At 44.1% G+C, this 26,426-nt stretch overlaps 1 protein-coding gene across 1 annotated transcript; it reads left to right on the top strand.

Moving 5' to 3' along the window:
• The first annotated feature begins 21,088 nt into the window (after window positions 1–21,088).
• Window positions 21,089–25,068, top strand: Cck (cholecystokinin). Its single transcript, XM_076869327.2, has 2 exons — window positions 21,089–21,302; window positions 24,935–25,068. The coding sequence occupies exons 1-2, from the start codon at window positions 21,089–21,091 to the stop codon at window positions 25,066–25,068; spliced, it is 348 nt and encodes a 115-aa protein (XP_076725442.2).
• Window positions 25,069–26,426: the final 1,358 nt, after the last annotated feature.

Here is a 26,426-nt window from a genome sequence, read left to right as displayed (position 1 = left end):
GTAGTAGTTAGTCTGTTTCACATATTTAGAAAAGCATTTTACCATTTTCTCATTTAATGCTCATGATAATCCCCCAAAGTTAGCACTGTTATAATTATCATTTTTTGATTTATTCTTTTTAGTTATATGTGACAGTAGAATGTATTTTGACATGTTATACATACATGGAGTACAATTTCCCATTCTTCTGGTTGTACACGATGTGGAATTGTATTGGTCGTATATTTATATATGAACATAGGAAAGTAATGTCCCATTCATTCTACTATCTTTCCTATTCCCATTTCCCCTCCCTTCTCTTCATTCCCCTTTGTCTAACTCAAAGTACTTATAATTATAATTTTCATTTTACTGATGAAAAATTAAGTATCTGAGAAAAGATTTTTAAAAAGTTGGCCCAAGGTCTCACAGTAAAGAAGAAGAACCAGCATTTGTACCCAGATAGTCTGAGCTCAGAATCTGGGCTTTTAACCACTACACAGCACTGGCCTGGTAACCCAAGAAACCCAGAACTATTTTTTTAGTTGCATTTTTCCATGTCCAGGTTACTGATCTACTCACTCACTCTGCATTCTTTGTCTTAAGTCCTTAAATGTATTTTAATTATCCCTTTTAAAGTCTATCCTCTTACCTATCTGTTCATTCATCCTGCCAATCTTTTCTTTTAAATCCTTGAACACATTTTTAATACAGTCATGCACCGCTTAATGATGGAGATATATTCTGAGTGTCATTAGGTGATTTCATCGTTACACAAACATCACAGAATATACTTAATACTTACATACTAAGGCTACATGGTATATGTGTGGTCCATCCTTGATCAAAATGTTAAGTAGCATGACTGTGATTCTTTTAATGTCTTTGTGTGCTAATTTTAACATTTGGGTTATTTCAGGGTATATTTCTATTTAGTATCTTTCTATTGATTATAAGTCTTATTTTCCTGCTTCATGTGTCTGATAATTTTTTTTATTATAAGCTGGACATTGTAGATGATGCATGGTAGGAAGTGCAGTCTATGCTGTTTTTCTTTAGAGAATGTTAGGTTTTGCTCTGATTGGTTCCTAAATTGCTAATAGCTGTTCTCGATCCTGTCAGGTTTTGTTTAGGCTGTTAAGGCCAATTTCAACTTTTTGTCCATAGTCTGAAAGTCATGGCCTTCAATCTAAGGTGTTGTTCTTTTAATTTTTGCCTTTTCTGAAATGCTGGAGTGCTCAGCAAATTCTCTGACCTCTGGCTGTGTGGGTAATCCAATATTTCCCAGCATTGCACAACTTCTGATATCTTGACTTTGTTCACTGCATTCCATCATAGTCTATCTTTACACAAACACAGCCCAGACTCCTCCCCTTCATGTCCTTGCTCCTCTTTAGCATCATGCTTTCCCAATTCCATTCATCCCAGCAACTCCAGACTCCATTCTCTGTCCTTTACCAGGAAAGACCTCTGTGTTCCTCTTGAGCTCAACTTTTCTGCTCCAGTCTCAAAAGTTTTCCTAGGCATAGGTAGGTCCAGGACAAATATGAGTTTCTCTTTTCTCAGGGATCAGTGTCTTCACTGATGGCTGTCTTGTGTTGAAAATTTATGCCTTGTTTACTTTGTCTAGTTTTAAATTATAAGCAATAATTTAAAACCATAGTTTTTAGGAAAGGCTAAAGAACAAGGAAAATATGGAATTTGAATGGTGGGGGGGGTATTAGGGGTACTTGCTTTGTACCAAGCATTATACTAAGCATATTTTCCAGGTAATACCAGACTTTGCTGCTAATGAACCAGTTATGTCATTTTCAATATGCCATATCTCATGGACTCTGAGACTCTCATGGACTTGAATGCAAGATGCACTATTATTTTAGGAACACTAAAGGAAAAAAATACTGCTGATTAAACATAATTCCTTGGGACAGGGAAGGTAATTCAGTGGTAGAGCAGGTGTTTAGCATATGTGAGGCTGTGCAGCCAATCCCCAGCACCCACCCCCACAAAAATCCCCATAATTACTTCATAATCATTCTGCATAATGCAAAACTCAGTCACACCCTCCTCTTGTTGCTTTGAAATTTCTTTCATCTAATCTAAGGAAATTGGCAATTTCTTTGCAAGTAACATGGTACAAAACACAGCACAACTTCATCTACTTGTGTGCTGGGAGCCATCAGCCAAGTAGGTATGACAATTTCCTTGCCAGCTACTCCCATGCTGTCTAGTGGAAGGACTCCTGAAAGGTGACCTTGCTCAAGGACCAGGGCGGATCCGTGTTTAGGGTGTCCCCGGTTTAGCATAATAGGAGATTAGGGTGTTCTCCCTTTAGAATAGGGCATATCCTGTTGCCTGAGTTCCTCTTGAGTTCTTAGGGTCAGACAATATATTTGGGAGACAGAAGCCCATGAGTAGTGGATTTGGGCAGAGACCGTGGATTTCCCCAGAACGTGTTTGTAGACGGCCGGTGTGTGATCGGGAATAAAGAATTGCTGTTTGAATCTACAAGCTGTGTGGAGGCTCGTGATTTGTGCCCAGCCAGAGACTGCGGCACTTGCGGATATCTTCTTTTTTATGACCTATCTAAAGCACTTGGTTTTTGTTGGCTGAAGAAATATGGAATCAGGATCATTTCTCCAGTAATGAATATTTAGGCTTTTCTGTTATGTTTTTCTGTGTTTACAGTGCTAAAGTGTAGTATCTTTTCTTTTCATTTCAATGCCAAATTATAGTGAAATCTTTTTGAAGATATTTAAGGTATTTAAAATTCATATATTTAAAGTTAACCTTTATAAGACTAAACCTCTACATTATTGAAGTGATATCAATAAGAAGCAAAGTCAAGGTTTGCATCTGCAGCCAATGAGAACCACAGGCCACCTAATCTCCAGTAATTGTAGAATTCCATGGGTTGTGACACATGTCCTGATTCAGAAATGTTAAAAATGTGGGAACAAATAAAAAATTTTAGAATTGACAAAATCTGATAAACATGTTACACACACACACACACACACACACACACACACGGCATAAAACCATATCCAAAGGAAATAATTTGCTCACAAGAGGTCTTCTAATTGCTGTTCCCATTCTGACAACTTCAAGCACACTTCAAAGTTGCATCACTATTAATCTGATAGTTGGCCTAGTTTTATAAACTGGACTATAATATAAGCACACTTCTCATGAAATGAGAATAATTACAATGTGGGCATTCTGAAGGACATCCCTTCCTCTCACCACACACACCCAGCTGGGAGAGTATAAATCATCCTAAATGTGTGTCCTTTGCTACAGGGACTGACTTTAACTGAGGTTCTCTTTCTCAAACTCAATGAGTAGCGTAGCTGTCCTTGCCCCAAGGTCAAGGGGAATAGATGCTGTTCTTGGACTTTCCCAGAAGAAAGACCACGGCAAGCACCCTGGGCTGGGTCCTGTAGGAGAGACAGGGCAGGGCTCAGACCTTCTTCCTCTGCTACAATGCCACAGGCCCTCCTGAATTCTTCCCTCAACCCTAGAAACATGAGAGTGATCCAGGCTCCATAAAACTTGCCTTCAGTTTAATCTTTCTAACCTTATTTCCTTGAACTAACCCCAAGGTACAGCATCTTTTGTTGTTGATTTTTGGCTTTTCAGTTTTCTAGAAAATGTGTTTTAAAGGCAGGAAATCCCAATTGTCAAAAAGCATGTTTTCAATTTTCAATAATGATTCTAACAGCTGACATATGTATGGTTCTATGTCAGAACCTCAAGAGCCTGATGGCTACTAGAAGAAGCAGATACCATTGTTAGGCTCATTTTGCAGATGACAAGCTAAGAACCCAGACGAATAACACAGACAAGGCCACACAGAGAATAGTAGCAGAGAGAGTGTTTAAGCTTGGGTCTGTTTGACACCAAAGCCCGTGTCCTCTCCCAAGACCTCTGCTTCCAATCCAAATCTCTGTAGTATAACATGCCATTTCCACTAAAAGCCATGGTCCATCAAAAGACCAAGAAAATGGGAAATAAATACTAAGTTCATACCCTAAAGGTCACAGAGAGTCCACAACTGGCTGCAAATGTCCCATCTTGGAGGAGGGGGAGCAGCCCAGACAGCGCTCCATTCTCCAAACCCAGCAGGACTGGTGCAGACCCAACTCATTTATGTCCCACAAAGTCCATGGATTCTCGGCTTTCCAGGACCCACTCAACTTCACAAACTAAAGTTTACTTTAAAAGGGTCCAAAAATATGCTTTCAAGAGCTCTTGGGCCACATTTGGCCCTAATTGTAAAGGGCAAAACTAGAAAATTCAGCTGTGAGCAGGGAGCGGGAAAAGCTCCAAGGCAAGGGCACTCAGTCACAGAAATATTCCTTCTGAGATGATCTTACTCTAGTTTATTCCCCGATCGTAGGTCCAGAGAGAGGACAGAGGCAGGCGGGAAACTGTGGGGTCAGGAGGACATGGAGGTCACTACCAGAAGGAACTCCTTAGCAGGTTATGTAGCAATAAATATTTAAATAAAAGAAGATAGGAGTATGAACTTAGCACTTATTCCTTTCCTCCTCAGTCTCTTGATGAGCATTCTTTTTAACTGAAATGGCAGGTTTTACTGGAGAGGGTTTGGGTGAGGATGGGGGTAGAGAGGGAAGAGAAAATGGAGAAAGTGAGGGAGGTAGAGAGGTTGGGTCCAGGAGGCTGTGATAACAGCCCAGGCAGGAGCCAAGAAGGACCTGAACTACAGCAAATTGGGAGAAAAACAAACTCACTTTTTTTGGTGGTTGGCGGGGGGAGTCCCAGGGATTGAACTCAGGAGCACTCAACCACTGAGCCACATCCCCAGCCCTGTTTTGTATTTCATTTAGAGACAGGTTATCACTGAGTTGCTTAGCACCTCGCTGTTGCTGAGGCTGCCTTTGAATTTGTGATCCTCCTTCCTTAACCTCCTGAGCTGCTGAGATTACAGGCGTGTGCCACCACACCTGACACAAACTCACTTTTGATTTGACCCTGAAAACCCAGAGTCTCTGAAGCCCAAAAAACAAATAACCCAAATCACCCAACAGCCAGAATTCCCATGTCAAAGCCTTCCAAACTGGACAATCAACCGTGGGGCACTGGGGCAGTTGCCCAGCAAAGGGTCTGTCTGTGACTTTTCCCTGGAAGGTAGAGTTATTCTCATTTTCAGGGATGGTCATGTTCCATCCACACAGGTTTCTTGGATGTCAGTGACAAGTCTTCAAAGAATTGCACGCGAAGCGGCTGCTGAAGGGTAGAGAAGACAATCTGGGTGAGGGCAGCACTATGTAACAAGGCCTCCGGGCATCTGCATTCCTTTCTCCCCTTCCTAAATTTCTCCATTCTTTTTTTCCCTTTTTATAATGATTCAACAATCCATTTATCTTATGTGGACGTAATCCTTCTCCCATCAAAAGGAAAAAAAAGTCTGGCTTTCCCAGGATACTCTTGGTGCTCGACACCAAGTCAGTTGCTTAGAAATAGTCTGGAACCAACTTTCTCCACCGCCCCCACCCCGCCCTGAATTCAAATAATTACTGCAGCCTCTCCATTTGAAAGCCTGTGGGGGATCCTCTGGGTGTCCTTTGTAGCATCTGTGAAAAGGGGAGGAAGCTGGCAATGAGCCCTGGGGTTCCTCCTTTTTTTCCAGCAGAAACAGGCTTTGAAGTGTTCACCCAATTATGCTCACCCTAAAGTCGAGTGTGTGTGTGTGTGTGTGTGTGTGTGCATGCGTGCGCGCACTAAAACTTACCTGACAACCAGAAAGAACAAAGAGCACGTTTGCACATCTCAGTGGTACAGAAATCTCCAAAAGGAGTTGGTGTGGAGAGCCAAGCCCATCTGGATTTGTCCAACTGAAGCCACCAGTCCCCACTCCAGGATGCGGAGAAGGGGGTCCAGTATTCTGAGGTCTTTAGTCCATTATTCTGACTTTGCATAAAAAAAATCACCCGCTGTAGTGGACATTGTTGATGTCCAGCCCAGATACCCGTGGATCTCTTGTGTTGCTTCTGTCCTCCCTTCAGACCCCACCAGCTCGGCTTGTGACTGTATGAAGGGCTGACTCAGGTAAGGAGTCTCTTAGCAAGCACCTACAGAGAGTCAGAAATGCTAGTGAGTTCACCTGCCAGAGAACCTGTCCTGACTGACAGATGCAGGAGTGTGATAGCCCAGTCCCCTTGCCTCAAGCTCCTGCAGATCTCCAGTGTAGAATCAGGCTGAGGCCACACTCTGTGGCATTTCTCTCATATTAACCCTTGCTTGGCTTCCTCCATTAGTATCCATTCAGCTCCCAGGGTCCACCTCCAGAGGTTCTAATGCAGTAAATCTCAGATGAGGGCCCAACTCTGTCTTTTTCAACAGCATCCCTGATAGTTCTGAACTAGGAGTTTGGTGGACTCCAAACTGAAAAACAATGGTCCAAAATAAGTGACTCTGAAGAAATGTATATTTCTGGGTCATCATGTAGTTTTATGCTCCTAAAAAATATTATAAAGATCTGGATACTAGGATAAGTTCACCCCATGGTTACATTAGAGGCTGTGGAATATTCAGCAGATATTTTGCCAACTTGTCAAAAAATAATGTCCTCAACCTAGCCAAGGTAAGTCCCAGTGTTCACATCCCCATGTCAACTCCAGCCCCAGGGAGAAGTAGACTCTTCGTAGCTAACACCACTCCCCATTTACCATAGTACCCTAACCTAGATCGCGAAAATCTCCTAGCCCTATGGGCAGAGTAGTATACATGAGGAATATTTTTTAACTCTGAAAGTTAATGGAAGTCAAAAGTTCAACCATCACAGTTTGGGTTTTCCCAAAAGTAGACCCCAAGCCAAGTTTTGAGGGCAAGTGGTTTATTTGGAAGGTGATACCAGGAAACACAGGTGTGTACATGAGGAAGATAAATTGTCAGAGTCTGTAAACAAGTCAAGATGGTGCCTGGCACTTTGCAGAGGGAGTGGTTTGTGAAATAACGCCAGCAAGCCATTAAGTGTGGAGATTCCTTATTGGTTGACTGCTGTATCTAGTTTATGTTAATTAAGATAAGCTGTATGGAATGTATATATACCCCTCCAGTCCTACAATAAACGGCTCCCACTCCTGCTGTATCAATGTCCATAAGTTACTCGTCACCCCCCCCACCCCCCCCCACCCCCCCCCCCCGGTTATTTTGCTGCAGCCGGACTGCGGCAATAAACAGGGCAAGGAAACCAATAAAAGGTACGTGACTGAGCATGTTACCACCAAGGGCCCTTGGAACTGAATCCTGCCGGGGGATTCCAGGGGCGAAGGTACAATATGGCCTCAGAGTGCCCCCACTCAAGAATAGGAGAGCTAGGGTGCTTGCCACCAATTCCCACTAGTTACTGGTTGAGGGCTGTTCCCAAGGCACATTGATTCCCCAGAACTTGGAGACCTATCTCTGCAGAGCAGAGCAGGCTGCCCCTACCAGAAAGACATTGGATTAAAGAGTCACGGGGCTAGAGAAGTCAATCTGCAATGAAAAATGTGGGAAGGCGAGTTCTTCTCAAATACACTGCCTATACTATGGTCCTTTCCAGAGCAGGAAAGAAAATACTCACGGGTAGAAGAAAAAAGGAGCTGGGTGCAGTGGTGTGTGCTTCTAATCCCAGCAGGTTAGGAGGCTGGGGCAGGAGGATTTCAAGTTCAAAGCCAGCCTCAGCAAAAGCGAGAAGCTAAGCAACTCAGTGAGACCCTGTCTCTAAATAAAATACAAAATAGAGCTGGGGAAGTGGCTTGGTGGTGGAGTGCCCTTGAGTTCAATCCCCAGTACCCTTCCTCCCTAAAAGGAAACATAACCATGTCTATGAAACCAGCAGTCACTTCTCTAAATGCTTCCTTTAGGTCAATTTGTATCTTCCCAAAGAAGTCAGATTCCTTCATATGTTTCAGGGCTCTGGCTGTGAATAAATTCAACTCCTGGCTTCTGATTTTCTCGGCTGTGGTGGAAGACACGTGTGCGCTTTTAGCAGCCTGGAACTTCTTGCAGCAATCGCACCTCTTGTTACAAGAAATAGCTACATTTTCCCTCCTGCATCTATAATTTCTCTTTAAAATTAGCATTTTGTTATACAAGGGGTCATTCACAGGCAGCCCAGAAAAAAAACCTCCTGCTACTCAACAGCTCCAGTGGATTTGAACTTTTAGGGCTGTTTTCCCTCTACTTTAACCTCAGTGAAGTTGTATTTCTCAGAAAGGAGAATGAGTGACAGAATCCAGGAGCCCAGATGGATTTGGAAAACTCAAACAATCCCAAAATACCCCTCACCTCTCCTCTATCCTTTGTATCTCATTTTAAGACCCATCTTTGCTCTAAGAAGCACAGAATATGGAAAAGAACTGGAAATGCAAATTTTCTTATCCCCAAGGCCTCACCTTGAACCCCAATGGCTTATCCCACTGAGCCCTCACAGTTGTTCTGGGAAACAATTCCTGATCACTTGTTTGACAATTGTGCCAATACAGGTCACAAAACTACGGTGACTTGCTCTGGGTTGCAGATAGTGGGCAAGATTCTGGAATCAGGTCTACTATGATAGTCACTAAAAATTTCCAGGGTCAGAAAGGAAAAATAATGTCCAGCATGAGAAAGAGGACATGTTTCTTGAACATTCCTCCAGAGCAAAATATCTGTACCTCCTGGTGCATGTGTTTTCCAAAGAATAAGAACCAAAGAGGTGTTTTCCGTGAGGTTTTGTACTGAAGGGATGCAGGAGACCCTGTTGGTGCTTCTCCGAATTTTCCCTCAGCTCACCTGGTTCATCTGCCGCTGAAAGAGACAATTCTGCTACAGGCTGATAGCTGCCCACATGCATCTTTTCCCTCTGCCTGCATCATCATTAGGTGCACACAATCCCCTACCTACCACCTGCCACAGTCACACTTAAACAGTAGGAGATAGAGCCAGGCTCAGTGGCACACACCTGTAATCCCAGCTGCTTGAGAGGTAGATGCAGGAGGATCATGAGCTCAAAGCCAGCCTCAGCAACTTAGTGAGGCCCTAAGAAACTCAGAGAGACCCTGTCTCTACATAAAATATTAAAAAGCACTTGGGAGGCTGGGTTGTGGCTCAGTGGTAGAGTACTTCTTAGTTGGGTTCGATTCTCAGCACCACATGGAAAAATATATTGTGTCTATCTAAAACTAAAAATATTTTTTAAAGAAAGGAGGGGGTGCTGGGTTGGAGATGTGTCTCAATGGTTAAGCACCCATGCATTCAATTCCTAGGACAAAAATAAATAAATAGTAGGCGATAGAAATCATGGATAAACGCCCCAGTGGGACAATTCTAAGATAGTTTCTATACAGTTTCTTGGACAGGCTTCAGCAAGACTGAGCCCCAGTTTCTCCCAGCAGTGACCACACTGTCTCACTTCCTTACCTCTTCAGTCAAGCTCTCTGGGGTCTTTCCCAGATAGACCACCTGCATCCTGGTCTTTGTCTTGAGGTCTGTTGTGCATAGGTTTTGCAGGGTACACAAGTCAAGACAGGGACCCAAAATACAAACCACGATTTTTGTTTAAGGATTGAAATTTCTTTTTCCTTCCAATTCCAAGCTCCAGAAACTTACATAAGAAACACAATCTGGCAGATAAAAATCCTCTGCTCACTCCTCTGCAAGTCCTTGGTAGTCCCTGGGCATAGCACCCAGAACTTCCCCAATCATCTGGAGCCCGTCTGCTGCCAGCCGTCTCCAGGGAAGTCGGAGAAACTGGTAAACAAACTCCTTCCTTCACTCATCCTCCCAGGTGCTAGGAAAATATATGCACAGATCTCTCGTTTTCAAGCTGCCAGTTTTTAACATTTTGTAGCACATGCTGCAGGTTCAGGCTATTCCTTAAGGAACAGATGTTGTGAAAATCTAAATAGAACTTTCACTTTTATGGTAAAATTCCCACTGTCCAAATACAACTGCTCTTCGGAGTGAAATGTTCTTCTCTTTTTTTCTCTGGCTGCCATCCCTGCCAACAAGACTTTTGGGCACTTCTCAGCATCATGCCTTTGCAAAGTAGCTCCAAACTTGCTTTTTCCTAATCTCTGGACCTCTAGAGAGCCCTCAGGGCTGTACTGTCCACCTCCCTGCTGATACCTGGGAACTGCCTTTCCACCCTAGGATTTTTCAGGTGTATCCAAAAGAATTTGAGTACAGATTGGTTAGCCAATAAGAAACATGGCTACTAGGAAGAAGAAATAATCCTTATGTACCAAAAGTGGTACATAAGATTTTGGTGGTGACATCCTGGCTCCCTTCTCCCTTCATACACATACCCCTTCTCAATGTCTGGAGTCCTACTTTTGAAACTTGCTCCTAACTTGATTTTTCTACTTTCGCCAGGTTGAGTTAGAATAGCAAGACACAGGTCTAGCATGATTAGGCCTTGGAGGCTCATGCTCTTAAAGTCTGGATTCCTCCACTTCATCTGACTCAACATCCCCTTTTAACAACGGATCTGTCATTCTCTCCCTTTACTGGCCTGAAATAACATTTTTAACTATTATGATTAACCTACTGATATACATTTTCTTTTTGCCAAACTGTAACCTGCTTCCTCTGAGCCCTTTCTCAATGAGGTCTCAACTCTGGCTTATAAAGAGTTAAGCAGACAGAGTAGCATCATTTCTAACAGCTCAAGGCCACATCCTTGGGACAACCCTTAAAGTGTCTGCCTGCTAAAACCCATAGCTGAAAAAAAGAACTGACTGTTTTATCCAGCATGTGAAGATAGTGCTGGTGTCTCCCAGCCTCTGTGGGAGAGTAGGAACCCCTTCGATAAAAACCAGTTAATGAATCCACATGAGTTTCCAACACTAACACTCTGCTTCCCACTTTTTATAATTTTTCATTTCTCCTGAGCACCTTCTCCTTTTCTTCATATTCCCTTATTTTTTTAAAACACCTGATTTCTTCTGTACAAATTGAAGTTGCATTCAGTTCATGTTGAATGCTTTTCCCTATTGCAATTACTGATCGAAATTTGTCCTTACCACTTTTTTTTTTTTTTTTAGAATTTTAATATTTATTTTTTAGTATTTGGCGGACACAACATCTTTGTCTGTATGTGGTGTTAAGGATCGAACCCGGGCCGCACGCATGCTAGGCAAGCGCGCTACCACTTGAGCCCTGTCCTTACCACTTTAACTAGTGCCCATCTTTGTTTATCTTAGACACTACATATATAATACTTTTTAAAATCATAAAGATGGGGGAAGTGGTACACACTATAATCCAACCATTTGGGCCACTGAGGTGGGAGGAGCACAAGTTCAAGGCCAGCTAGGCAACTCAATGAGAACTTGTCTCAGAATAAAATTTGAAAAGGGCTGGGAATGTTGCTCATATGTAGAGCTCTTGCCTAGCATGTGTAAGGCCTGAGATTCAATCCCCAGTATCACAAAAATTTTAAAAATCAATATAATGCTGCAAATATAATATAAATATAGAACATATTCTATAATAAATATAAGAAGAATTTTACAATAAACAATGTGTCTCTCAATGTATAATTTTACAGACACAGCTAAACTAGAGGACACAGAAAATGGTCAGATATATGCTCCTTCTTAAAATGTGTAAGTATGGATTTGAAACAAACAATAAAATTTGCCCTTGAGTTAAATAGAATTTTTATTTACATTGGATAATTTGAAATACAAGCAAATTAATATAAACACAGGATTCGAGAATGGGACAACTAGATAGACACCTAGTACAGGTGTGTCACATAGGGAACTCAAACACCACAAGCCACATGGGGACACATTACATGATCTTTTCAAAATGGCAGCCATCTCCTGTGAAAATTCCTACCAACACAACATGCGATCTTCATTTGACTTAACAGTCCTCATATCCTTAGGAAATTATAATGAAACTGAGCAAAACTACTTTGGTTTTTGTAAGTTTCATGAAGTAAGCTTCCAGGCTTGGCTAAGTGCAGATGGGCTTCTCACCTAAGTGGATGTCCAATGGGGTTGTTCAATACCACAGGCTCACTTGTCCGTCCAGGGGGTCACCGGATCTCCTCCTACCAAATGCCTGTAGCCATTCCCTATTTTTATGCTCATCCAAAAAAAAAAAAAAAGTCTCTATAGATTTCCAAAAGATCACCTAGAGGAAGTACCAGCCACTCTGAAAAGCATTGCTGATCCTCTGCTCCTGCACACACAAGCTATAGGGTTTAAACAGAACCCGGCTTCCAAGGTCAAATTCCAGCCACTCAGCAGGCTGATCTCCACCAACTCCAAGCTAATGCTCTCAGGTACTGGGCTTTGCTGAGGAGCTGAAGCTGAAGCATTAATAAACAAGAAAAGATTTAAGATGCTTCCTTGACTGTTGCATCGACTGCCATAGAGGGTAACTTGGCAAAATGTACCATTTTAAATGTATATACCAATTAGAAGTTCCACGGCTAGGAATTCATCTCAGAGATAGATTTGCACATGTGTAGAATGGTGTCTGTTCCAGGAAGCATCAATTAAATGTAGAAAATATTGAAAACTACTTAAATTTCTATGTGTTGGGCACTGGCCAGATGAATTAAGGCACATCCATATGATGGATTATTCTCCGATATTGATTTAGAATTATACTAACCATATAAAGTGACATATTTTGCTCAGTTTTGACATAACTTACCAAGAATATGAGGGATATTAAGTCAAGTGAATATTAAATGTTTTCTACTTTGCCTTATGTATTATATGCTTCTGCCTGGAGTCCACACATGTGTGTGTGTGTGTGTGTGTGTGTGTGTGTGTGTGTGTGTGTGAGAGAGAGAGAGAGAGAGAGAGAGAGAGAGAGAGAGAATGCACATTTGACATATATTTGATTGCCTTCTATGTGCATAGACTCTTTTTGGAAGTATTTACTAAAATCCCCCTCTGGGAGGTGGAGGGAGGAGGTGGGTGGTGGAATATGTTTGCACTACATTACATCCCTTTTTGTAGTTTAAGTTTTGAAATATGTGCAACTAATACCTATTCAAACCAGTTTGTTTTAATTTTTAAAAACTTTAAATCCTTCTCCTGTAAGATTGTCCTGATTCCTAAACTGGACTCGGGACATCAGGTGGGGCGGTGGGGACTGGCTCCCATTTGGCAGGTTGGTGAGGTGGGAGATGTCTCTGCTGGGGTCTGGGATCATTTCAGGGGAACAGACTTACCCCCTGCTGAGAGGGGAACGTCAGCTTCAGAGGGAAGGGGAATCCATAGAACCAGAAAGACTCCTAGACCACCCCTCAAAAAATTAATCTTATCATTTGTTGATTTTTCCGGAGTGAAGCCATGGAGGCTTCTTCTAAACCTTCCATAAAGGAAAGAGCTGAAGGGCAGGCCTGAGGACACCGGCAGCCGGTTTCCCTAGCAACTACTATTCCTCTTCTTCTTTTTTTTTTTTTTCCAGTATTAGTTTAAAAAGCAAAAGGAAAGCTCGTTCTGCATGGAGATGGGCCAGCTGGGAGCTGACCTCTCCTCACTCCTGTCATCCATTCTTGAGGTGGTGACCTCCCATTGATTTCTGGTGGCTCTTAACATCCCTGACTAAAAGAAATGGCCCTAAAGACAATTCCTGTGACGATTTTGGAGTGAACAAATGGCTTTCCATTCACCACTATCCGCCTTGTAAATCCAGTCAACTACTTTAGCTGGTAGTGTTTATTGGTCACTTGGCGTGTGTCCGGTACAATCCTTGCACTGGTGAATAAGTCATAATTTCTGTCCTTTGGCATACGGGCAGATGGTATCCATATAGATGAAGAGCTCATTCAACACATGTATTGAGCAACTTCTACGCACCAAGCACTGTTGTAGGAAATGAGGTCAAAACGCGGTGAGTTCTAATGTCGGGCATATGTAAGTGCTGAGGGAGTACAACTGCCCTGTCGCTGCTCCACTCATACCTACTCAGGTCTTGCCATTGTTCTGCCTTGGGGCCTGGCTTCAGGTGCCAGCATCTGTGGCTCTTCCTTGGAGGGCTTGCCCTGGGGCCAGAAACCCTCTTGGCCCACACACCCAGCTAGTCAGAAATGCTAGAGAATGAATGTCCCCAGGAACTGCCCTTGGCCAGTGACGGACAGGAGCTGATAGACACATATTCCAGCTCCCTGTCCCCCTCAGTGACAACAAGCAAGTGTTCTACGCTGGGCCCTGGAGCACCCCAGGAGGATCAACCACTTAACCTTTTTCACTGTTTTCATTTCTCTTCTCAAGCACAATCTCTTCACTCCACCAGGTGGTGTTGAATGAGAGGGCCTTCAAGGTCCTTCCTGGATTTAGGATCCCCTTATTCCATCATCTTTACAAAAATGTCATTGGAAAAAACGGAAACTCTTTTTCAGTGCACTGATGTTTTCCACTCTGTTGTGGACTGAATGTTTTTGTACCCTTGGAATTCAGAGTTTGAGGTTCTACCCCATAGTGCGCTGGTATGAGGGGGTGGGGGCTTTTAGGGGAGATTTTGCTTAGCTGAGGTCACTGGGCATATGTATGGGAGGGGGTTCTCATGATGGGATTAGAGCCCTTATATTTAGAAACCAGAGACCTTTCTCTCCAGCTTGCGCTTACCCATCCCCCTCCCTCCCATGTGAGGACACAGTAAAAAAATGGTCATTGGCAAACCAGGAAAAAAGTCCTTACCAGGACTCGACCATGCTTCACCCTAATCTTGGACTTTCCAGCCTCCAGAGCTTATGAACAATAAATGTATTTGTTTAAGCCATCCATCTTGTGGTGCTTTGTGACAATCTACACAGAGACGTGGTCACTGTTGAGTCCTGACCTTGTCCCTGTGCTATTCCCACCATGGCTGCCTGCTTTTCTCTTCTCTGCCTGATGGTTTTCTGTGGCATTGCAGGGGCAGGGAGGCCCATCTGCAAGTGAAGGGGGCGTAACACCCCTTGGGGCAGCCTTATCCAATGGGGAATGGGAGTCAGTGGGTAGCTGTTGGGCTCTCTTCCTGGCCTCAGCTCAGCTGGATGAGGAGTCAGAAGAGACCCCAGGGGGCGGGGGGGGGGGATCAGCTTTAGGAGTAACTCACCATTACACTTCAGCATCTTCCCTCTTCCTCCTCCAACACCTCTGCTTCCGTGGGATCACTCCCAAACCCACCCATGTAACCAGACACTTGCATCCAGCTCTGCTTTTATAAGAATCCAAACTAAGACAAGTGTCCTAAGGAAATCAATCCATCAGCCAGCCTTTTCAGTCAAACCATTTCGGATAAAGGCCAATGACGTTGGCTATGTGGGCCTTTAGATGTTTCAAAACAAATATGAGATTTCTAATACATGTTCAGGAGAAGAAAAGACCCCAAATAGAAGCCTTCAAACCAATTCATTTCTGATTAGAGCAAGCGGCCTCCTGACCTCTGTTAAATGGGGACGGCTTGTAACAGGTTTAAGTTCTATGAATAATAAATTAGAAGGTTCCTGCATGACCCTGGAATTCCACCAATTTTTCTTTGATACAAAAAGGATGTATATCTTTGAGACAATCCCATAATTGGAAAATCTTACCCTGAAAATATGATATATCTCTCAAGGACTGCATTTATGCACTTTGATGTATCATACATAGATGGGATATAATTTCTCATTTTTCTGAGTGTACATGTTGCAGAATCATATTGGTCATGTGGTCACACATATACATACAGTAATCATGTCTGTTTCATTCTGCTATCTTTCCTATCCCCACATCCCCTTCTCTCCCCTCCCATCACTTCCCTCTACCTAATATAAGGTAACATTATTCTTCCCTACTGCCCACCCCCTTATTGTGAATTAGCATCCACTTATTAAAGAAAACATTCAGCCTTTGGTTTTGTGGGATTGGCTTATTTTGCTTAGCATGATATTCTACAACTCCAACCATTTACTGGCAAATGCCATAATTTCACTCTTCTTTAAAGCTGAGTAATAGTCTATTGAGTATTCATACCACATTTTCTTTACCCATTCATCTGTTGAGAGACACTTGGGTTGGTTCCAGAGTCTAGCTATTGTGAATTGAGCTGCTATCACATTGATGTGGCTATAGTAGGCTGATTTTAAATGGTTTGGTTATGGACCGAGGAGTGGGATAGCTGGGTCAAATGGTGGTTCCATTCCCAGTTTTCTGAGGTCTCCATACTGCTTTCCATAGTGGTTGCACCAATTTGCAGTCCCACCAGCAACGTATGAGTAGCATCTCTCTTCTTTACTAGGACAGAGAAGTAAAAGTCATTTCTCCTTAGTGTGCATAGTAAGTCCACAAACCAAAGAGCCTAATAGGGGGTCCTCAACCAGAGATTGGCATATGTTCAAGTGAAGGGACTTCCCAGCCCTCCACATACCCTGTCCTGCTTCCCTGTGAACCCATCCATGACCATCCGACATCAGTGTACTTTTCCCACTATAAGAGTAGCACCATGAGCACAAGGATTTTGTGTGTTTTTGTTCACTGTTGTCCCCCTACAGTGCCAGAAAGACAGTTGGCATCTTCAGTAGGATTATATTGAAATTAGACAGACTTGGGAGTCTGCGGTTTATTTGGAAGATGATGATCTAAGAAATCAAAAGTAAAGAAATGAGAAGTGTAAGACAAAGAAAGGAAAATTCAATTAAAGAGATGTTATCAAGGTCACTGCTACAGGCAAAAAACTTTGGAAAGTTCCCAAGAGCTTCTGGAATGGGCCATACAGAGGAGGAGAAACTGCTTCCATCCCACAGAAACTGAAGGTGAGTTCACACCCTTACTTCCAGGCTGAACCCAGCTGGGCAGAGCCTTGAGCCAGGGAAGTAGAGTGGGGTGTTTTGAAAACTTGAGGAGGGAATATCCTTTGGGTATTTCAAACTCCCCAGCTCAGCAGCAGCTGGAGCCAGAGGGGGGGTCTCTGAGCGGTGGTGAAGGGCACCAAAAGCATCTGCCTCAGGAAGCATTAAGCAAATGGATTCTCCTCAATGCAGATATGCATAGGTATTCCAGGAAAAAGTCAGGCCCCGGGCCCATTTTGCCAGAAAACAAAGGTCAGAATTATTAGTACCCTCTGATCCATTAAGAAGGAAAAATCATTACTATGGCCAAAAAGTTCAGACTTCTTTGGACTTTTTATTCTCTTGGCATATCTTCCATAACAAGTCCGGACTCAGAATTCCCATCCCTGGAGGGAAGTGGCTACAACTTTATTGTAAATGAAAGACCTGTTGCCCCAGCCCTCCTTCCAGCCTCTGAAAGTCCTTGTCCCCTTTGACTTTTCTTTGCAGCATTTCCACTCTGGGCTCTTGGCCACCCCTCAGGTTCTGTGCCAGCTCCCTTTCTTCTACTCATTTCTTCTGTCACTCCTCGGGGTCTGTCTAGAGGCATCCACCCCTCCCCCCCACACACACTGTCCTGCTATCTGCCTTTCTACACTCTACCTACACTTCCCAGATGGGCAGCTGTCACCCACATGTCACACTCTAGATCCACACTTCCAGTGCCCCTTCTGCCCTGAGCTCAGGACTCAGGTTCCCAACCTCCTCTAGGATGGTCCATGCACAAACAATAAACTCAGTCTCATGCTGATCTCATTACCCACCCCAGCCCCACACTCCCAATATGTTCTTCCTCCTGAATTCCTGTCTTGGGTAACACTCCACCATCCACTCTTGTCTCCCAACCTAGAACTTCAAGATCAGCCTCAGTCATCAAGTACCACCCCCCCATGCTTCTACTAGTTTCTTGAAACAGCAAGAGGTCATTCCCCGGGCAGTTGGAAGGTTTACTTATCTCTACTTATACTAATTTTACAACTTGCATGATGTTTGTCATGTTTCATAAGAATTAACAGGTTTCATAATGGTGCATTGTCCTAAATATAAACCTACCTTTTTTTCTCCTTGCTCCTCTGTCATCCCATGGCCCTCCTAACCAGCTCTGGCTGCCCTTCTGTCTATGGGACACCTTCCACATCACCATCAGACTCATCTATTGAAAATGCTAAGTTTCTTCACTGAGCTCATCAGAGCATTTCTTCAGGATTATCTCCCACCATCTCCACCCCAGAGTTTCCAGATACATCAGAATCCCATGCAGAGCCTTTTGTTTACTTATTTCTTGAGCTCCCCCATTGTACTGTCTGCTCCCTAGGGCCTGGAACAAAATAATGTTCAATAAACAGAGGGAGGGAAGGGAGTCAAGTAACTGGCCTAAGGTAAGGAAGTTTCATAGCCAAGTTCTCAGGCAACTTGTTAGAAATGCAGATTCCTGGACCCCACCCCAGACATGCAGAATCAGAAACTGCTGGCATTTGAACAAGCCCTATTACAATTCCAGACATGTCTTGACTACTGTCACAAATGAAACTAGTTTCCTCAACCGAACCATATAATTGTTAGCAGCCTCGTGGGAAAACCACTAGACAGGATTTAATCAGCTGTTCTTTTTCAAAAATGGTGCTTCTAGGATGCAGAAACGCAGCTTCCCCTTCGGATTAGAAAGGCAGGCATTAACCAAAGGCGTCCCTCCGCCAAATTCCCCTGCCTGCCGCCACCAGACCCCCACTCCAGGAGCGTTCCCACAGTCCCTCAATCCGGACAGTCCACGCCTGGGTACAGATTCCAATTTTTAAGGAAATGTTTCTAAATCTTTTCTTTGAATTCGAGATGGATAAAAGGAAAGGGGAAGGAAGGAGTTGAGCGACCGGGTTAGGGGATGGCTGGGGATCCCCAGGCTAGATTTGGTGCACGCAGGCGGCGAGGGAATGGTGCTGACCCTCCGCAGGACTATGCGCTTCCTTCCCCCCCCTCCCCCGTGTTTGCTGTCTGTGAAATGGGGTTAGCAGTGCTTTTTAAGGAACTTAGCGAACTCAAGCACCAGCCCTCGGACTCCAACCTAGATGGCTTCATGTACCGCGCTCTGAGCGGCTTGGGGCAGCCTCGCTTCGGAGTCAGAGGAGCAACAGCGCAGGGAAGACGCACGGCAGCCCCGGGTGCCCTTCTTCCCTCCTCTGGGCAGGTGAACGACAAGGGGCAGCGGCAGAGTCCTTATCTCCAAGCCGAGCAGTCAGAATTCTGGAGAGGCGGTGGGAGAGGGGAGTGCGCGAGTACTCGCAGAAGGCGTGAGTAGCCGGAACTTGTGGGGTGCGGTGGGCCGCAAGCTTCCTAGACACTCACTGGCGCCACTTGGCGACGATGAACAGCGGGAGCCGCGGGTGTGTAGTAACTCTGCCCAGGAAGAGATCGAAGCCCTTTCTTAAAATGGATCCCCCTGAGCCAAGCCCCGAGGTGTCGTTTCCATTTTACAGCTGCATGAAGAAAGGCCCAGGACACAACAGCCAGCAGTGGCGGGATCCCTTTCCCGGACTGGCAACACTTGCCCTTGGAATCATCAAGGGCTTTTATTGCGCTGAGAAGCAAGTGAAGATTCTGACTTCCCCCTTCTCCCTGGAGAGAGCCCTTACAAGTCTGGAGACCAGGGCCTCAGGTGATCCAAGAGGGGGCCCACCCACCCCACACACACGCCCCCTTTCAGAATTTCACTTAGCTGTCAGTCTGGCCTAGGGTTCCTCCAGTTTCCTTGGAGGCCCAACTGGTTCCCAAAGTGAATTAAATTCAGGCAGTTTATCCAACCCAGAGGCTAAAGAATCCTAGGTTTCCCACCCTGGAAAGCGCACTGCACTGGAATGGGCCAAGGAGAGGCAGGGGACAGGGCGAGGGGGGAAGTGCATTGAGCCCCGGGAGAACCACACCCGGATCCCCGCCTGGGAGGAGCTAGCCCCCTTTTCTTGAGCCGTTTCCCCTCTTTTTCTAGAAGCCACTTCAATCGGTTGTCGACCCAGTGGCCGTCCTCTGAGCACGTGTTGCTGCGGGTCTGCGTCAGCGTTGGGTAAATAGATGACTGTCCTATAGCGCCGGGCGGGGCTATTTAAGAGGCAGCCACCCGCCCGCCTACCCTGAACTTGGCTCGGCTGTCGCAGCTCCGCTGGAAACGCTAAACCAGCTGCTTTCTAATCCAAAGGTATGTAGGTCCCTTCACTCGCCCACGCGGATACAAGTGTCCTGTGTCTTTGAAGAATGCTGTCTTCAGTTTTGTACCCCTTTATATTTTTTTCTGTTTTCTGTGTCTCCCCCACCTCCTCCCGACAGCTGAAAAGACATTCTTTAAACTCAGAAATAAGGGTGCTGGATTTAAAAATGAGGGCTGGGTGGGTGGGTAGCTGCCTTAGAGACTTTCACAAGCCTGTGTGGGTCTTTTTTGCACAAAACTTTGAAATAGCCATTTGCTAGGAGTCTCAGGCAAATTGGGATTTGCTAGCAGTTAAACAGAGGTGCGGAGAACTTTGCAATCTTTTCAAATAAAATACCAAAAAGTTTTAATATTTAAATCCATTTTCTAAATATTGCAGAAATTCCAGAGCTTTAAGAATAGAAATATGTGGATTTTCTATCTAATCACAGTTCTAAAATGCAGTCAATCGGTGCTTTGGCAATGGCTGAGAACTGAACGCATATTTCTGATTTTTTAAAAACTCTACCTATGTTTTGCGTAGTGATTTATTACTAATTCCCACATACACCTCGAGGAAACTTTATACATTTTTTAAAATTATGGCATCCACAGTTTAAAACTGTGTTTTTTTAATTCGCCATTTACTTCCGTACTGAAAGCTTCTTTTCTATCTGGAAAAGTCTTGCCTTTCTTCAAGGGGTCTCATTTCTCTCTGCTGAGATCCTGTATTTTTCACACTATCTTTAATAGAGTGCTTTTCCAGCTAGAACAAAGACGCTCTACAAAAGCTTTCTCAAACTTAAGGCGAACAGGAGACATTCTTTCTGCTAAAAAGGGCGAAACACCAGTTCTCTCACCGACTCTGGCACTTGGGTGCTGATTACCCTAGAGACAAGCCAAGCGCGCTTAGGCGCGCGCGCGCGCGGCTGTGTGTCACTCAGCTAGGGTCTGTGCTGGGTAAGCCCTAGCGCTGACTCCAACCTAGCGGGTTTGGTGCGCCGGAGCTGGAGTGAGCCCGCTTCCAGGTGCCCGACTCTCGGCAGGCGCTGGCGGATGCCCAGCATTTTTTTTTTTTTTTTTTTTTGACGCCCCCCTTGCCTTTGCTCTCCACAGCCATGAACCGTGGCGTTTGCCTGTGCGTGCTGATGGCGGTACTTGCTGCGGGCGCCCTGACGCAGCCGGTGCCCCCATCTGGTGCCGCAGGCTCCGGGGTTCAGAGGGCAGAAGAGGCGGCCCGAAGGCAGCTGAGGGCGGTGCAGAGGACAGACGGGGAACCGAGAGCGCACCTGGGCGCACTGTTGGCCCGATACATCCAGCAGGCTCGGAAAGGTAAGGATGCTGCCTTTTCGTCCCTCACTTCTGTTCCTGTTCTAGACTGTCAATCCTGGCCCTCTCCTCTAGCGCCCACCAGATGAAGGTGTCCCTTTGGGAGAAAACACAGACGGATAAGATTTTTACCTTCATTTCCAGAGTTCCACTGCACCTGAGAGTACAGTTTTGAAGTCCTCTATAAGCAAATCAAGATGAGGTGTAGAGAACTTAATTTATTAGCAAGGAAAACGTTCTTAAAAATCTTTCTCTAAGCTAATTTTTGGTACAGTGTTGCTGATTAAGCTCAATACCATTTTATGAATTTTTTTTAAAGATAATTACTAAATCCTGGAAAGGGGTTCCAAATACACTAAAACCTCTTCTATTAATGCAGCTGAACCAGGAGCCACATACATGCAGACAGTTGGAAACTCTCTAGCAGGAAGTCATGGATGCTGAAAATGCTTGAGATCTGACAAAAACAAGTGAGAATAGGTCAGTTTTCACTAAAGTATGTAACAGAAGGAAAGAACCAGGAGCATTTTTGAGTTTTCCTTGACAGTGAGTGAATTGAAATAATTACACATAAGATGATTAAAAAAAAAAAAAAACTATTGGAGAGATGTTCCCATAAGTCAGTTTTCTCAGCATTCCTTTTTTCAGGAATAAGGTGATTTAGCAGCTCCCTGGTTTAGTGCCCTTTTCCTGGGCCTGACTTTCTCATCTGCAAATAGGAGGCCAGAGCTCCCTGGAGTCCCCGTTGGCTCTTTGTGTGATTCAGAAGGAGGAATCATGATTTTTCTCTCCCAGCTTTATCCACAATGACACTGATGATGGACACGGACTAAGGGGCAGAGTGCTAAAGTGCATCAATAACTGAATTAAAAACATCCAGCAAACACTGCCAGGATGGCTGAGGGAAGTGACTTCCTTTTCTATGAGGTTGTACTCAATTGGATTTGAACTTTAACTTACGGCTTTGAGTAAAGAGGAAGAAAATGGAGGGCTTGGCTTTCTAGAGTCTTCTGTGGTTTTACATGAAGATGAAATTAGAAACTTTTTGACAAGGGCCTTCAGAGGGCAAAGGACAGAAGGTGATTTGTAGAATTGCTCAAACTACACCTTTTGTGTTCTTTCCTGAGAATTAAACTGAAAGAATGGAAATACTAGTCAGATGACAGAAAGTCTGACAGTTTGGAGAATTCCTTCTGTTTGCCTATCTGAACGTAATTTAGAATCTGCTCACAGATGTGGGTTGAATTTCAGCCAGACAGTCTGAGATATCCTAGGCTATTCATTGAAATGTAGATCTCTCTCCGGCTTTAGGAAAGACCCAAGAAACCCAGTTCTAGGGGTGAGGTGAGCTACTTGCCAAATTATTTCCTAGAACCAATACCCTACCAGTGGCTCTTACAGCATAAATCTTAGATGGGAAGTTTTTCTAATCCCCTCTTTCAACACCTTCCTGTCTTTGCCTTCAGGCTGTTGGGCCAAAGGAACCCTAGTGGGAAGAGCAATCACTTGGAAAATAAGCTACCAACACCCAGGATCAGCAGAACTAGAAAACAATCATGTTCTTCTACTGACAAATATGATGTAGGAATAAATGTCCTTGAATATTTTATATATTTTGAGATCATATTTGATTTGACTTAACACTAGAATACATGAAAGGTTCTAAATGACAAAATGTGTTCTTTGAGAAGTGTGTAAGAGTTTATTATCAGGAACTCTTAATGGTTTGGGGAGAAGCAGTTCTAGTAGAGGGTGATAGGGGAGGCATCTAGTGGCATAGTGCATCTAATGGCATTCAGTACACACTTATCCGTGACCAGCAAAGCCCCAGTGTTGCAGCTCTTGTCTCTCTCAGACCTGAAAAAAATCCCGGCACAGTAAGTATTATCATGCCCATTTTGCCCATAAGGAAGCCATGGTTCTAAAAGGTTGAATAATAGAATATAATAATAGAAGATATGCAGATGTCTGCACATCTAAGCCGCAACAAGACTGAGGTTCTCCAAGCCCTGTCTTCCCCAGAGTGTCTGGAAGCCATTTGGCTTCCCGGCTGTACTATCGATTCTGGATGTTAAAGTTTAAAGAAGTCAGATCCTTCACTTTGACTCCATAAATCAGTTATAAGTCCCTACTCTGTGTAGCACTGGTGAATGAAGACTATGGTAAGTACACCCAGGTGAGGACAGAGCTCTATAGAATGACAGCTGTACACAGTGCTCATCCAGCAATCCCGATTGCTTGTTCATATTGAAGCTGTCACTTTGCTTCCACTAGATGGAAATTTGGGTTATAGCATTCATCATCAGAGCAGGCAGGAGGACGGGTCATATTTCCACGTTACTGTCCATGGAGAACTGAGTCTGCAGGTCTTGCTGAATTTAAGGACAAATATTTCACCATAAAATGTTCTCAAACAGTTAAACAGCAGGGGCCCTTTCCCTTCTGGATAGGCTAGGAATGTCTACAAAAAGGGCTCAAATGTACTGTGTTGACTTAGCTCCCAAACTGGGAAGGGATGGGGACAGAGAGAGAAAGGATGGGCATGTTGTTATTCTGTGTGGTGTGTCTGCTTTAAATATAGCTGGTTAATTTCATTACCCATTATGACAGGGTAACTGCCTATGAATGGTCACTTGTCAGTAAACAGCACATATTTGGGCTCCATATGCAGGAACTAGCAAGGAGAGCCTCACCAATATCTTGAGAAGTGGAGACATGGTGGCCCCCAACACAGTGGCCACCACTGAGAGATCCTCTATTTCTCTACTCAGGAATTGGCCTGGACTTTGCCCATTCATGGCCCTGAAGTGCCTTGTTTAACCCTTTGTTTGCACAGATCACTGTCTGTGATCTCTGAGAGGCACTGTGTCACATGCCTCCAAAGCATCTACCTTGTCATACTTCTGCCCACTCAATGTGGGTTCTAGGCAAGAATAATCCTGTTCCCAAGGACATGGCACCCATTCAATTTCAGTTATTGATTTTAGGTCAAAATGTCTGACTTCATTTACCTCTTTTATTCTTGCATCCTTCTTGGACTATTACTGAGATGCCAAGATTTTAATCTGATAGTGTATCTTTTTTCGGGTTATCTTTATTTTTAAGAAAGGAAAGTAGCTTTCAAATTAATAATTTCAAAACATTGTTTAATTAGCATTGGGACTTGACTCCATCTTTTAAAGCCATTTCAATATCAAGATATTGTGATTGCACTATCTTAAAGCTCTCTGAACAAGTTGGGTATGGTCAGGGAGGTTAAGCAATGAAATTTAGAAATGGGTAAGTACTAGGGAAATTCTTGCTTTCTGCTGAGGGCCATATACACAAGGGAAATACTGTTAAGGGTAGGGGAGACAAAGAAAAATTGAGGCAATTCCTCAGTTTGTATAAGGCAGGACAAAATGAACTCATCTAAATAACCTGTGAACACAAAACACACCCATAACTAGTGAACATCACTTTTATCCATTTATGCAGACATAGGTCTTTCTCCTCTTTCATCTTTGTTTGTAATACCTTTAAGAATATAAATGTATATATTTCATCTGGCCTTTTCTGTTGTTTGCCTTCACAAATTGAACTGGTTGTATTCTTAGACATAATGCTCTTCTTTTCTTCTTCTCTGTCCCTTGTAGCTCCCTCTGGCCGCATGTCCATCATTAAGAACCTGCAGAACCTGGACCCCAGCCACAGGATAAGTGACCGGGACTACATGGGCTGGATGGATTTTGGCCGACGCAGTGCTGAGGAATATGAGTACCCGTCTTAGAAGACCGGCCTCCGTCCACCTGACTCAGAGGAGGCAGAATAAGAAAACAATCATGCTCATAACTCATTGTCTCTGAAGTTTGACATTTTAAGTATCTTATTTATTAAGTTCTCAATGTGAAAAATCCTTCTATTAAGATTGTCCTGTGCAACCACACACCTCAGCAGAATTGTGCAATTGAAGAATATGATGTTTCCTGACTCTGTGACTCTTCTAGTCCTATCATGTTGCTATGCTATTAAAGTGATTTCATTCTGACTGTTCATTTCTTGAATCCACTGAGGGTCCTCAGACCATGCAAGGAGGGAAGTCTGATCTGCAGTGCCCAGGGAATCCCTGCAGTAGATGGCCCCAGACACAGCTTGGGAAATGAGTGCTAGGGCATGGAGCTGACCCCCTCCTGAGGCAAGGTGGCTAGCACAAGTGCCTTCTGTGGTCAGGTCTAGAGCCCTGAAAACCCAGACTCCTGACCTCTTTTGCCAATCCTACTGCCCCCCCCCATAGGTGTTCTTTAGAATTCTCTCTTTAAGTAAGTTATAAGGCAGTGCCTTACCCTGCCTTTGCAAGTATTTGATCATTCCGTGGCCTGTGGCACAGAGATTATTGTCCTTCCTTTATGGATGAGGAAGCTGTCTCTGAGAGGTGAACATGATCGGTGCACCTATCAACCAGAGTCACAGACTTGAGGGCTTGATATTCCTGTGCTATTGGAACCTCTGTCACTCTTTGCATTTCTCAAACTCTGAAAGTGCACAAGATTCACCAGAGGACTCTCGTTAAATCGTATATTCTGATTTAGAAAGCCTGAGCCAGTTCCCGGGAAGCTCCCAAGTGGTCAATGCCACCGGACCCAGCGTTTTTGCTGGTGTCGAGAAGAACCTGTGATTGCTTTCCCAAGAGTTCTGCTGTTTTTCAGTTCGTAAGCATATTGGGAGGACTCTGGTAGTTATCCAGAGCAGAAGTCAATCTGTCTGTTGGTCCTCTATAGCCGTCAGTAAAGGGAACAAGTGAGTACGCAGGGACACCAGAGATGATCTAATAACTACCACCCACAGTGCAGACCTTCCATGCCTCCCAGCCGAGGCTCCAATAATCTCAGATCGTCAACCAGCTATGGTTCCAGGTCTGACATAGAACATGGCAGCACAAAAGGAACAGACATTGAAAACAATATTGGCAAATATATAACAGGTTCCAGAGGGACTCTACCCAGACCACCATCACTGTGGATACTCAGTGCACCTTCCTTAATGGTGGAAAGAAAATGGCAAGCAAGTCCTCAAAGAAGGACCCCAAAAGATCAAGGCAGTGCAATTTTTTAACTTGAACTAAAGTTAGGATTCAGTGTAGACTCCAAA

Source organism: Callospermophilus lateralis, chromosome 1 (genome assembly GCF_048772815.1).
Source record: "Callospermophilus lateralis isolate mCalLat2 chromosome 1, mCalLat2.hap1, whole genome shotgun sequence".
Classification (NCBI taxonomy): domain Eukaryota; kingdom Metazoa; phylum Chordata; class Mammalia; order Rodentia; family Sciuridae; genus Callospermophilus; species Callospermophilus lateralis.
This window is presented reverse-complemented; position numbering and strand designations above follow the sequence as displayed.